Below are 14,997 nucleotides of genomic sequence, written 5' to 3'. Positions count from 1 at the left end.
TATTGGACCCCACATGACGCTTATAACATTAGTAACAAGAACTCTTTTATTAGACCCCACATGACGCTTATAACATAAGCCACACATACCTTGCAGCCAAACACGTGCCTAACTGAAAATTCTCTTATAGGTCTGCCTCATGGAGCAGGCCCAATGGAATTGGACACAACTATCAGGCGTGTCCAACTAGAAAGAGATAACAAGACTTAATTTGCTGACGTTGTTTAATTTTTGTTTCTTAATCCACCCATCTGTAAAGTAAATATTCTACTCATTACTGAGATTTTAGAAAAGGTCACACCATATCACAAAGAAACTGTATTTCATCTCTTCATATATATACAGGAGAAAAAGAGAGTTTGACAGAAGATCTGCTGGTTCAACACCCAGACTAAGACCAATACAAACCATACCAATCATCCCTCAGAATTTTGGGCCACAAATGCACTAGCAAATAAACAATTATCAAGTATTTGTATTCTTCACTAGGGTCCCAAGGCCTTCAATAATTTACCAATAATTTACCTCCGACACCCAACTCAATGTTCAGCTTCCATCTTGTCAATTGTCATTAAGAATTTCTGCTACATTTATATAATATCTACGCCATCACTGCAAAAAACAAAAATCAGTAAGTTGATTAGAGAAAGAAACCTTGATGCTTCGAAATATTAAATATGTAACAAAAAAAAGGGGGGAAATCAACAATTATAGCTACAGTATTAGGACAATTACATGAGCTTAACCACTACTCACATTTCGGGTTTGTTTGAATACCACTTATTGCTGAAAACTAAAAACACTGTAACAAAATAATTTTTAAGTGTGTGAAAAATGCCGTAGGACCTAGTTTTAAAATTATTTTTGCTGAAAAAAATACTTACGGGTCTTAGAACTATGCATAGGACCCACACAAAAAAGCAGACACGCATCTGCTTTGCTTTTCAGCCAAATCCAAGCGTGCACTTCATCTCATTTCTTGTTTGGTTTCCACTAGCCATGCACAGGAAACCACATTTCACACGGGCAGAATATTCTGTAAATTGCTACCCTCTCAGTTTGGAAAGGATGGGTATGCATTAGCAATCAACATGGTTGTCAAAATTGGGATCCCATGTATGATTGGTGAGAGGGTCTCACGAATTGGATTATTTGGTTGGATTGAGGATTGTAAGACTAGTAGACTACCTTCCATTAAATATAAATAAAAATGATTATGTATTTTAAAGAATCAATAAAATAAAAATAAAATAAAAAAGAAAGAAGATAAATTTGACATGATTCCATGTTGCTAAGTATCAAATTAAATTATCTATAACAATCTAAAACTACAAATAGAGGAATAAAATTAGCTTTTATTTAATAAAAAAGGAGTCTTTAAAGTTTTAAACACACATGGGAGCAAGTGCAAAGAAGCTAGAAATTAATTTATACAATTGATGGAACTTGAGTATTTCATTAATCATCCCAGGAGATGGAATTTCCTTCTCAGTGCGCAAAAGCTAATGAAACTCATTTAGCACTCTTTCAGTTTTGCAACCTTAAGTTCAGTTCAAGACCAACTCCAATTATGGTTGTTCAAGCTCAAGAATTATTCATGACAAACATAATCCAAAATCCAAAGATGCTTTCAATTCATCAAATCATAACATCTTTTAGCACCCTAGACTCAACCTAATGGATGGGCAAAACTTGTAGTATATTTATACTTTCATCACCTCTAATTTCAACTTTCAATTTGCTTAGTATAGGAACTTAAATATCATCCAGGGTAGCATATAGGTATCTATATAGCATCAGAAACAAGGAGGCAAATTTGCCTTTCGGGTAATTTGAAAGAAGCAGAATGGGTTTTCCTGTCAAATTGACCAAACAAATAAAAAACAACAAAGGTGAAAGGTCCACCTACCAAGCTGGCTATCCACAATATCATATGATTCATATCACGTCAGTGGCAAAATTCCAGTCCTCCAAATGTCACCTCTCTTCTAAACCTAGTTTGATCCTTAGTTTTTGTCAATGGATATAGAACAAAACAAACCCAATAGTAATATATCTGAACCTCCACCCCCGACCAAAAGTCAGTTACAATATCCGGCCATTTCTTGCGGTCACCAAACAAATATTAGCACCAACCATATATTTCTTAAACTCCTCTCTCAAACAATACCCCTTTCAAATCGGCAGTACTTGTGGTATATAATCATATAGATTGGCTTGGGATTGAGATCCTATGAGATTCTACTCCAATTTTCCGTATTAATGACAGTGCACAGATCAAGATCTATTTCTCATTCTATCCTACACTCTGGGTTGTAATTATCATAACCATGTGCTTTAGTAGGAAACCAAACTGGATGATAGTTAATTTTGGAGCTGGAGGTAACTCAACTTCATCTATAGATGGAACTGGGCTTAAACCTTTTTTTTATTGGTAAGTTACACATGCACTTGATGGGTCTTTATCTATGAAGCACGGGTGCGTTTCCGGATTTAGGTGCGGATGCGGGTGCGGGTGCGGGTGTGGGTGTGGGACTCGGCAATTTTTGAAAAAGTAGTGTGCAGGTGCGGTGGAGTGTGATGATTAAAAAATTATTAAAAATATTTTATTTATATTTTCTATATATTTTTACTATTAAAATATTCTTAAAAATTACTATGGCCTGTTAGTAGTATTTTACAATTAAAATATTTGTACTATGGCACGTTAAAAGCAAAATGTACAACCAAAGCCCGTGAACAATCAACAAAGCCCATGAACAATCACGATGTTGTTTCCCTTTGCCTACACATGATTCTGATTTTTGCAGAGTTCAACAGCGGCGATTTTGAAAATTTCAACCCTTTATAAACTTTTCTTCATCTCCCTCTCACTTATCTTCACCTTAGTAATTTCTTCTTCTTATTCACAACCAAACGATGTGCGCCTCTTTTATCTTTTATTCACAACCAAATGATTTCGGCCATTTTGGTCAGTTTGGGCCGCTGGCCAATACAGCAGAAACAACCTGATTCTGGCCGAATCGGCTTGAGTCGGCGCGAATCTGTAAAAAAAAAACTCAGACACGGCACCGACGCATGGGCAGCGGTGTCGCTTGTGCGTCGCCGTGTCGGACGTGGGTGCGGCGCCCATTTTGCCACGTCCGTGCATCATAGGTCTTGATCCAACAATCTCACCCTCCACAAAGAACTACTTATAAGGGGAGGAAGAGCCAGTTGAGCTAGAGCTCATTAGAATTGGACTGATCCTTTTAACGTATAATTATAACATCAAGAACTGTGTTTCAGCTAGATTTAGTAAGTATTATACTAAGTGAGCACCAAATTTTCAATCTCAAAATCAAAAGTTAGTTTTGATATGACAGAAAAGTTTCCTTATGTGTGCAACTGAAACAGCAATTTTATATAATCTGCAATACAGTAAAGTAAAAGCTCACCTCAGGGTAGCAATCTTGGTGGACAATTGTCTGATTGTTCGTATTTACATACACCTCACAGGATACTCTTGCCTGATGAACATGTTGGAACGTAGTTTAAACAAATGGAGAAAGAAGATGCATCATGTAACAGCATTAAGCTTGTAAGAGAATGCTATGGAATTATCAGAACAAAACTAAAATTTCCTTAACATACCGTTTCTTAATGCAGTGAGTGTACTGCTGCTGTTTTGCAACATAATTAGTTATTGCAAAAAGCCATGCAATCACATACATATATTTCCAAATAATCACTCTATAGATTTAGAGCTAAAGATTGTTTCTTTACTTATGTGAACTGATGACTGGTTTGTGTCAAGTAAAGCAAATAATGATAGTACATAAAAAGGTAAAAGGGTAAATTTGCCAACTTATTTGATGCACATATCTAAATCAATTGTTATTGTGACATTATTTGAGCTTTGCCTAAAAGATTTTGAAACTGCAGCATGGACATATATAACACGGGCATATATAATTGAGACATACAACCTTGTTAAAAATCCCATCCTTAATTAAGGCATTAATCCTCAAAGATAAACCCACCACTCCACTCCCTTCCTTTCTACACATTCAAACCATGCCAAGTTGCTAACTTCACATCCTCTCAGCTAGACCATTGTTAACCTGTACTCTCTATATATATTATTGAATTTTCTATCCAAAAGAAGAAAAACTCTACCAGTTTATGATTTTTCTCTCATTCACCATTATATCCGGAAGTATACCACATTTACAAAGATAATTGGTACTCATTTTCGCAAGATACAAACCATTAAACAGAGCTCACTTTTTAGAATCCCCCTTCCCCATCCTTCTCATTTTCCTTCTTCTTCTTCTCTTTTTTATTTGATATTTCTTTTAAAACAAAAAATTCCATCCTAGTTTGTTAATTAGTTAGGAAGGTGATGAACATGAAACTCAATAACCATATCACCAATCCAGCCACTCCTCTATAAGTCCATGCACATCCACCACAATATTTCCATCTTTGTAAATTGACCCAACCAATTAGCAGATAGCATTATGCTTTCTAAGCCTTCATATGCCAACTACTAATCAGAGCAACTACAACACCATGATCTCTTTTAGACCTTTTAACAAACCTCTAAGCCTTATATAACGTACTTCTGTAGAAGCACTAAGTGAACACACCCAGTGTAAATGAGGTTTCTCCTCCATATCATTACAAGTTACTAATTATAATTTCAAATAAAAGCATTTGAAATCCTCATTGATTTGTAGTTTGTACCTATTGTGAGTGGTCTACAGCTTGGGGATTTACACATTAAACTTCCATTTTTTTAGTTTCACAATTGTCTTAGTTTTTTTGGGTTAATTCTAGTAATTCTTTTAGATACTTTGTGTTCATCGTTGTGAATATGAAGCAATTCTTTTCAATAAAACTTCATCATTTATTATTTTTAAAAAAAAAAAAAATTCCTAGCATTTTTTATCTCTATTCATTCTAACAACAACACCAATGCCTCTCCTTGACCACTCAAAACCCTAGATTCCGAATTTCCCTAATTTTACCAAACCCTAGCCCCACCATGTAAGCATAAGTTAACTAATTAAAGCACAAGCACAAGCACTCATTTAATCCAATCAAATCATACCATAGATGGAAAACAGAGCCAACAAATGTAAAAATCAAATGCAACATTATTGAATTACGATGAGCAAGGTTCAATAATGTATATATACCTTGAGAGGAATTTTGAAGAAGAAGAACCCTAACACGCCATTGACTTGGGTATCAGTATCGAAAGGGATCACTCCCTTGGCCAAATCTTCAAGCAAGTAAAACACGTCGTGAATGACCTCCAACCCGTTGAGATCGAGCGTGGCATTCACGTACGACGAAGCTCTGGACCTGACGCGGCCACTTTGGGAGCTCACAAACCCTAGCTCTCTCCCTCTGTACCCCACCGAGACGTCGAGGGAATCGTAGTCGAGCGAGAAGAGGTCAGGGTTGTGGACCATGACGGTGAGAGAGAATGAGAGGTCGAGAGTGAGTCCCGGGGACGAGTTGACTTTGATGCGGTTGAGTCTGACTCGGGCGAGTTGGATGGTGGGGTCGTAGGGGTAGAGGAAATAGATGGAGAGGGAGAGGAGGAGGAGAGAGGTGGCGCCGATGAGGAATTTGCGGAGGAGAAGAAGGCGTCGTGTTGGAGGGGGGTGGTATAGAGGGAGGAAGACCACGTTTTGGGCGGTGGGGTTGGGAGAGAGAGGGGAGTAGACAACGTAGTCGTTCTTTGGTGAACTTGAAGCCATGGCTTCCAATGACTGTTGAGGAGCTGTGGACTGGAGTATGGCCTATTAATTAATGGGGGAAGCCAAATGGTCTATTGATTAAACTACACGCAAAAAGTTAGAACTAAATAAATAGATTTTTGCATTTTTGAGAAAAAAAATATATTTATATATAATATACTTATTATCTAATGATTATTAATAAATAATTAAAAACGATTAGAAAATTCATGAAACGTCGGAAACCAACCAACCCGATTTAATTAGAATTTGTTAGATGTTGGACCTTCATTACAAAAAAAAAACAAGCAAAATAAAATTTTTACTTTAATCTAATTTAATATTTTCTATTTTAGATAATTATTTTTCAAAAAACTCAAATTTAATTATCAATTTTATACTTAAAAAAAAAATCAAAACAAAATTTAGCACTATCACCTCATAACATGTGACCATATTATAACCCACCACCACTGCAAACCCACGAATTACCCACGACCCATATGCATAACCCAACAATGTTGACCCATCATTGCAACCCACAACACCATCACTCGAGAGAGAAGAGAGAGATCTAAGAGGAGAGAAGATGTGAATAAAAAATAACTAGCATTGCCAAAAACAAATGATGGTAGCAAATGCTAAAATAATTTGGCAAATAGCAATTGGATGAAGGTCATTTTTTCGTATGTGATGTGCTAATGATCTTAAACTAACATAATTTAATATTATTTGTAACTCAAGAAAATATCCCTTAAAAAAAAAAAACCCAAATTACACACACACACGCACACACATATATATCTATTACACTAAATATTTTTTAATTGAATGCGAATTTTGACATATCTATCTTTAGGTTACATTATTTTTGTATATTCTCCATATTTGTAAAATTTAAAGATGATCAAAGATCAATAATTATGTCATTAATTAAATGTTTAAAGTTCAAGTTTTTTATAGTTTAAAATTATGAATTAAAGATGGGTTTATGAATTAAATAGTAAATAAAGTCTGGTTAATACAATATTTGGCACAAATTTTAAAAACATAAAGGACATATAATCCAATGGTAGGATTTCAAATTATTATTCCAATAAAAAGTTACTAGGTGATGTAATATTGTGTAAAGTTACACTATGTGTTACTCCCCCCCCCCCCCCCACACACACACACACACACACACACAAAGGATTGCTAGGACCTTATGAGAGGTTGTTTGATTCAACTCATATCTATTAGCACTTTCATGCATTTGGTTTTATGAGTCTTCAAGATAAAAAACTCATTTTGATGGCACCATTGGGAAATATAGAGTTTGTTTTGTGACTAAAGGGTTTACTCAATAGTATGACATTCATTATAAATTAGTTTTTGCTCCTGTCATATTTCACAAACAAACCATGCATATTGAGATTGGTTGTCATCTACTCCAACATTACCTTCTTTAAAGCTCAGCCTAGCTTCAATTTGTTCATTCCCCTGATCAATTTGCTAACATCTTCACTAAGGTAGTGTTCAGATTGACTAAAACAAATTATTCCCACAGATTTCTAGACATAAAATGCATTAAGAAATATTTGAGGTATTTGATTGGATATAGTCTTTTTGCCTATAATGCATTTTCCAAATTTGCATTTCTATAACAAAAATCAAAGTTAAAAAACTGTGAGTTCTCATTTTATCCTACTTCTCATTTTTGCTAAAGCAAGTGAGATCCATTGAAAAATTTGGAACAACAACCAACTGTGAGAGCAAAGCCCTATGCCACTCCTCGTGCGAAAGAGGTGGAGTTTGGGTTTGCAACTTTGCTCAATCATGTGCTTTTGCACTTTTTTTAGGGAATACATCTTAGCCAAATGGACCTAAGGCAGAGGGTTTAGGAGTTGCCACCAGTTTTAGGTCCCGAAACCAACTGGGCCCCTTGTAAAGGGCCTTATATAGCAAGATTCTAGGTCTAGAGTTAAGATATGAGGATGAGAATGTGTTAGGCACCCAACCTCACCTGACTCGTAGATCAACCTCCACTCATCCTGTTTCATAATCTAATTATAACCAAGCATAACACACACACACACACACACTTTAGGCCTAGTCAATCAACGTGTTATCTTATCCTACCATACATAACATATTTGATATCATGGCATACACTTATTCACGAAAGCATTCATGGTATAGGCAGCAAGCATACATGTCAATACTCATCATTCAAAGCACATTCATCACAAGTTCATCGTGTTCATCACATATTCAATAAGTTTATCATGTTAGCTATGCATGTTCATGCTCATATGCATCCACATACTTAGATGCATGACATGTGATATGCATGTTCATGTTTACATGCAAAAGCATTTAAAAACCCTAATTATCCAACTAAACAATCAAAGCAAATAAACACAATTCTAAACAAGCAGAGACCTAACACACATGTTAATAAGCATAATCAAGGACCTAAACATCCATCTGAATTATTAAAAAAGAAAGAAAATATAAAACAAACTAACCTGAGCTCTTCTAGATGAGCTTGCATATGCACGTGAAAGCTTGCATACATAACTCAACCTAAAACTAGTACAACAAACAAAAATTAAACTAATCATATTTTAACCTAAGAACGCAATTGAACTAAGTTAGAAAGTAGGAAATAAATAGCAAAAATGAAAAAGGAAAGGAAGAAGAAAAATACCCTAAAGCAAAGAAAACTAAATGTTGATTTTGACAGCTCACTCGGTCAATCTATCAAAAAAAAAAACCCAAAAGGTTAGTAAACATTTTAAAACCGGAAAATGGTCCCATCCAAGAAAACTTTAAATTTGAAGGTGTTCATAAAAAAAAAATCCCTCTTGATCCACTATTTTTCTAGTGATTTTAGTGTGTTTTAGGAAAAAAAAAAAAACCTAAAAGGCTTTATAGTGTTAAGAAAAGGGGTGTAGTGCCGTTCCTAAGCAATGTGGGATGAGCTTTGCACCAATTTTCGTCAAAATATTTCCTTATAGAACTCTGTCAGCTACACTTGCAAGTTTGTTTTTGCGTATGAAAGGCTAAGATTCTATAATGTTTCCAATCAATAATATAGCTAATCTACATAATCTTTCTTGGGACATTCTCAATCTTAGCTAGACATGATTTTATTAATTTTAATGTTGAAAAACTTATTTCTGTAGAAGCAATTGTAAGAGGTATTGTTAGTAAAATTCTATAAGCAATGCATATATTTGAAAATGAATCTAACCTTTTTTTTTATATTTAATTTAGTATGTCAATTGGAGTATATTCTTTTATTTGTAAAATTTCTTCTAAAACTTTTAACTCTGAAAATAAATCTAAACCATCAATATCACAATAAACATTAAGTTTGAGAAAAGATTCAAGTTTAAGACAGTATTTTTGCATACTATCATCATCTAGTGATTTCCATTTTGTGAAGTTAAATAGAAAACCAAAAACATCTTTATATATTTGAAATTGCTCAAACCTATTCTCAATTGAACTGATTGCCTTTTCTACTATATATAAGAAAGTGAGAGATTGTAAAGTTGTTATTTACAACTATTTTGTGTTGGCTTTAATTCCGTGCCAAATTTGATTATAATTTTGTTCAATCATGTTTATCCTGTATTTTATGTGGGATTTCATTGTATGGGTTGTGTGTGAGAGAGAGTGTGAAGACTTAAATTTTTATTGAAGACTAAGTAGATTTCGCGAGAAGTTTCACGAGAAGCCTTCCCGCGAAGTGAGCCACGTGCAGAGCACATGACTGGAATGCGAAGAGTTATAACAATTGGTTTTCGGGAGTAATTCGCGGGTAAGGCCTTCTTGCGAAATACCCGCGAGACGTTTTGTTTTGCTATTTTAGCATATTTGCTACACCATGTCTTCACCTACACTATATATACCCTCATTACCCATATATTGTATGGAGTGCTTTTTAGAGAGAAAACCCTAGCATACACACTTAAGAGTTAGAGATTGTTATACCCACAATCAGTTACACAATCTTTTGTGGTTTTCCTCATACTCCTACCTCTCCATCTCCATATCCATATCCTTGAGAGGTTGATAACCTAAACACTTACCACACCCAATTTGAGTGTTAAGTGAGGTTTTGGTGCTACTGGGAATCATTGGAAGAAGCCAAGTGTTGGTGGATGCAATTGGGCATATTGCGGGATCTAGAAAGCTAGACAAGACACGGTTCTGAGAAGTCTTGTTAGAGTAGGAGCTTGGAGGGCTTAGGTGCATTGGGTAGATTAGGCTTAAAGGGTCTTTTGCTATTCGTGTATCTTGACTTATTGTCTAGTGGATTGATTTACCGCTTGAAGGGCGGTGGAGAGGTTTTTCGCCGAGTTATTCAGTTTCCTCTTTGATAACACATTACTGTGTTATCTTGTCTTTGCATCATTCTTCCCTACTCTTTAGCTTTCATTTTATTGTTGATATATGATGAATATGGCTTATAGTAGTTCTTTTATTTGTTCGCTCGCATTTACTTTATTTTGCACTTAGTTAAGTTAGAATAAAATCAACCGAGCCGTAATTTTTAATTTGGGGGTTTAAACAACTCTTGTGTTTTAGCACAAATCCAAGCTTTTAATTGGTATCAGAGGGGGTATACTTGTTGTGGTTTCTTTACCTTAGTGTGATCCTAGACCTCTTTTGTGATGGATCAATCACAATCGCTTAATGCTCCACCATTATTTGATGGGAGCAACTATGTGTTTTGGAAAGTCCATATGAGGGCATTCCTTTATGCTATAGATGAGATGGTATGGGATTCCGTCGAGAATGTGTATGATAGACCCATTACTGCCAAATCCGAATGGGATAAGGCAGCTCTTGCTTTAGCAAATGCCAATAGTAAAGCAATTAACACTATTTTTTGTGGTGTGTCTACTGATGAATTTCACAGGATATCTCATGTGAAGACCGCTAAGGAAGCTTGGACAATTCTTGAGACTACTTATGAAGGTACTAAGAAAGTCAAGGACACAAAGCTCCAAATGCTTACTACCCGATTTGAAGAGCTCAAAATGAGTGATAATGAGTCACTTGATTCATTCTATGGGAAGCTCAATGAGATAGTGATCACCAAGCTCAATATTGGTGAGAAGATTGATGATGCTAGGGTGGTGAGGAAGATTTTGAGGTCCTTACCGGAGAGCTTCCATGCAAAGGTCACAACTATAAAAGAGAGCAAAGATTTGGATGAGATCAAGATTCAAAAACTCATTGGATCTCTCCGAACATATGAGCTTGGACTGCCTTCCCACAAGGCAAGCAAATCACTAGCTCTCAAAACAATCAATGAGAGAATGGATGACTCCTCTGAAGAAGATGATGTGGAGAAGGAGGTAGCGTTCCTTGCAAAGAACTTCTAGAAATTTCTTAAGATGAAAAATAGTAGGAAGTCTTTTAGCAAAGGAAAGTTTTCATCCTCCAAAGGAAATAGGAAGGAATTCAAGAAGAAAGATGGGAAGAAGTCTCAATCCCTTCAAGGAATCGTATGCTACGAATGCAACGGTCATAGGCATCTCAAGAAGGAATGTCTCAACTATTTGAGAGGGAAGGGTAAAGTGTTTGCCACTACCATTAGTGATTCCGAAAGCTCAAATTCAAATACAGAAGGAGAGTGTGATAGTGACGAAAATTATAGGGCCTTCATGGCAATTACCTCCATTGATTCTAAGGATGATTTGAGCAATTTGGTTGATGAGCTTGGTATGCATTAGGACAGTGAAGAAGTTGAAGGTTTAGATGATGAGGATGTGTGTCTCAATGAAGGTGAGAAGAAACTTCAAGAAGTTTATGATACTCTGCTAGAAGATTGTGGCAAATACGCCAAGGTTGCGAATAATGCCATGAAAAAGATGAAGAAGATTGAAGAAGAGAATAAGTACACCTTTATGCAACTTAAGGAAGCGAAGTGTGAAGTAGAAGGGCTTAAGGGAGAATTTGTGAAAGCCTGTTCTAAAATCAAGTTTCTTGAACTTGAAATTATTCAAGCAAATGTCAAGGTTGAGCGCATTTCTACCAAGAAACTTTACAGTGTGCTATCTTCACAAAAATCCTTACATGATAAGACCGGTTTGGGCTATACCGGTGAAGGAAGCTTTAGCAGCGAACCCAAAAAGGAAGTGAGGTTCGTATCAGCCAAGAATGTTGGAAAACTCAAAGAGGTGAAGCCTAAGATTGAGACCCCTATCGTTGCAAAGAGAACTATTGGTGCAAAACCAAAGGATAAAGGGAAATCATTACCCAAAAATCAAAAGGGATCTTAAGTGAAGCATTGTTGTCATCATTGTGGTGTGTAATGGCACATAATTGACACAAGGCCAAATTGCTTCAAGTTTCATGCATTAAAGAAGGCTGATTTTATGCATGGCAAAGAAAGTTCAAAAAGAATACCAAAGGGAGCACAAGCTAACGGAGAAAGTGAAAGACAACTCATTGGAGATGTTATGAAAATGTTGAAGAAGATCTCATTATGCCTTATTAGCTTCACCCTTAGGTTTGAAAGTTATGTTGGTCGTACCCCTCTATCTAAAAATCTCACCCAAAATACTGTAAAGTGTGGGTGAAGAAGGGTACTCATGCATAATCACTCTCTATGCTCATGCATTAATACTTCCAATGTTTTAGGGTCATAGGTTCATGCATCATGACATATAATCTTCTTGTGTCATTATTTTCGGTTTCTAGCATGTTTCTTTTCAAGTTTATTTTGTACTTGCTATTTTTGTTGATCTTACTTTACATGTTCTATTTTTTAGTGTGTTGAAAAAATTCAAAAACCATAAAACTTGAAAAATCTCCAAAAAGTTTGATCGCTTGTATTGTGTTTTTCACATGTGAGTTTGGCTTAGTACCTTCGTACTAATGGCGTAGTGCATGTACGAGCTTAGCTTGTTATGTATGGACATCTATCTTTGTGGGGAATATCTTGACATCTATTTATAATTGTTGTAAATCGATCTTCATGGTTGTCATGAATGATTAGTCAATAGTCTTGTTGGTTTTAATATATGCATAGACTTGCGTCTATATATCTTCCTTTTTTTTTTTATAATGTTTTTGTTGTATAGCTCAACAAATTTCAAATATCAAAAAGAGATAATGAGCTACAAAAGCCATCACACATACTAGTATTTGACTAGAAAAAATGGAAAACAACTTGTATTGAAACGTATGGTGCCTAAAAAGCCAAAGGCTTACTCACAAAATTGAAATATAAAAAATTTCAGGCATCGATTTCAAAATGAGATGTATTGTTCGTAAATGATCAAATGTAATGAGTTGAAAGAAGCCAAAAGAAAAGCTTCAAAAGCATGTAATCATTTACTTGTAGGAGGTCATATACGTTCATTTCTATAAATGAGATAGACCATTTGACTTAGTACTAGTTGTGTATAAATTGATTGAATTGATCATTGAAGTTTCACTCTAGACTAAGGACTTTTCCACATATGATAAACACACACAACATATAAGTCTATTGTTCAATGAATGCTTATTTCATTTGTGTGATTATACATATTCAAATGTGATGGGTATACTCAATTGCTTATCAATCAAAGCCAAAAAGATTTTTGAGTATTATATATGTTTTTAAAGTGTTTTTATACTTTCATGTTTTGAGTTTTTGTTCATATTGCATTTTTAATGTTTTTCATCAAAAACTCTTTCAAAGGCATTTTCGCGAGAAGCTTGCAAGTAAGCTCTTCCTGTGAAAATGAGATAGGCAAAATAAAAATTTTAGACATAAGCTTTCACGACTGTCTCACGAGTAAATCATACTCGCGAAAATTTTTGTGCTTTAGTGGCATTTTTCGCGAGCAACTTTGCGAGAAGCTAACCAGCGAAAAATGCGTGTTTTCAGTTTTTATAGGGCTGAGTATGACAGTTTTTCAAAATCACACCCTTTGCCTCCCTCGAGCCTCTCTCATCCCAAAAACAATTTTCTCTCAAAAACCCAACAAAAACTCAAGTTCAATCTACTCTAAGACTTCACTAAGGTATGTTTCAACATTTTCTACTTTTTGATTCCTTGGTTTAAGCCTTAGATTCTAGGTTTTCATGAGTTTGGTATATTTTTTGAAAGGGTTGGGAATAACTTCATGTTTTGTGAAACTTTTTTCAATTTCTTGATTGGGCTTTGTCCCATTTGCTTTGATTGTGTTTGTGTTGGCTCCTTGTGGCATTTAAATATGTATTTAGGCAAGATTTTCACATGTTCATGCATTGCTTACATGTTGTTTATGTTGGTGCATACCAAGTGTTTGATAAAATGCCCAAATGACATTTTAGTGTTGTTTTGGATTCCGATAAGTACCAAACTTTGGAGCTTACCATGATTATACATGTTTATCATGTTTAGATCATTGGTTGTGTGTTTTACACACTTTGACCCAAATGTGCTTAGTCATGCCTTGATCATGCACACTTGATGCACACACTTGTTCACTTGTCATGTTTTGTATATCACTCATGCTAGATAAATGGTGTTACATGTTTAACACTCTTTACATGATCTTGTGACATTGTTTATGTTCTGTTTAGGTCTTTGTGTTTGTTTTATAGACTAACTTGGTTTTTGCACTTGTGTCTTTGTGCTTTGTGACTGTTTTTACAGATGTCTTCTCCCAAGCATTCTGCCATAAAGAAATCATCAAAGCATCCACACTTGGACTTAGAGAATTTCTAAAGCATCGAGGTAGACATGGCCTACAATGTCTTCTACAAAAGGGTAGCGATCATCATAGAAAGGGTTGTAAGAATAGAGACCCTTGAAAACACTGTCATTCCTAAAGTGTTCAAGGAGAGGACATGGACAAAGTTGCTGAACCCAAGTGGGAATTTCTTTGCCAAAATCATAAAGGAATTCTTTGCCAATGCGTGTGGAAGGAGAGCGCATAAATTGTTGGGTAAGGCAAAGATAATTCTTTATCGCAAGGGAGTCCATTCAAGAGGTATTAGAAGTTCGTCCACCATCTCAACAAATTTCTATCCAATATGATGATAGAATGGATTCTCTGATAACGCTTTAAAATGTATACTTGTTATATATTTATATGGACGTTATCTCCTTATTACTATGCTTAATTTGTATAATCAAGCCATGATTTGCATTAGTCCCTATTATTTATTTTTACATAATTTCTTGAATAAGATGTCATTCATTGTGTATAATTTTCTACTTTCAAGAAATCATGTGAGAAAGATGAGTTTACAGGAATTTGTGAGAGAATGGAGGCCAAACTAG

General features: G+C 35.3%; 1 protein-coding gene across 1 annotated transcript; it reads right to left on the bottom strand.

The window, feature by feature from the left end:
- Positions 1 to 283: 283 nt before the first annotated feature.
- Positions 284 to 5,833, bottom strand: LOC142639822 (uncharacterized). The gene is made up of 3 exons (XM_075813964.1): positions 5,184 to 5,833; positions 3,438 to 3,509; positions 284 to 612 (listed from the first exon to the last, which is right to left on the bottom strand). Exons 1-3 carry the CDS (start codon positions 5,751 to 5,753, stop codon positions 610 to 612), a joined length of 645 nt encoding a protein of 214 aa, XP_075670079.1. The 5' UTR covers positions 5,754 to 5,833; the 3' UTR covers positions 284 to 609.
- Between the last annotated feature and the right edge of the window lie 9,164 nt (positions 5,834 to 14,997).

Source organism: Castanea sativa, chromosome 1 (assembly GCF_040712315.1).
Source record: "Castanea sativa cultivar Marrone di Chiusa Pesio chromosome 1, ASM4071231v1".
Taxonomy (NCBI): Eukaryota; Viridiplantae; Streptophyta; class Magnoliopsida; order Fagales; family Fagaceae; genus Castanea; species Castanea sativa.
This window is presented reverse-complemented; position numbering and strand designations above follow the sequence as displayed.

Bases quoted from the DNA above. Each gene is read 5' to 3' on its own strand.
- LOC142639822 (XM_075813964.1), bottom strand. From the start codon at position 5,753: ATGGCTTCAAGTTCACCAAAGAACGACTACGTTGTCTACTCCCCTCTC. The intron at 3,510-5,183 runs GTATATATACAT...CATGTTCATCAG, and splicing joins TCTTCAAAATTCCTCTCAAG to GCAAGAGTATCCTGTGAGGT.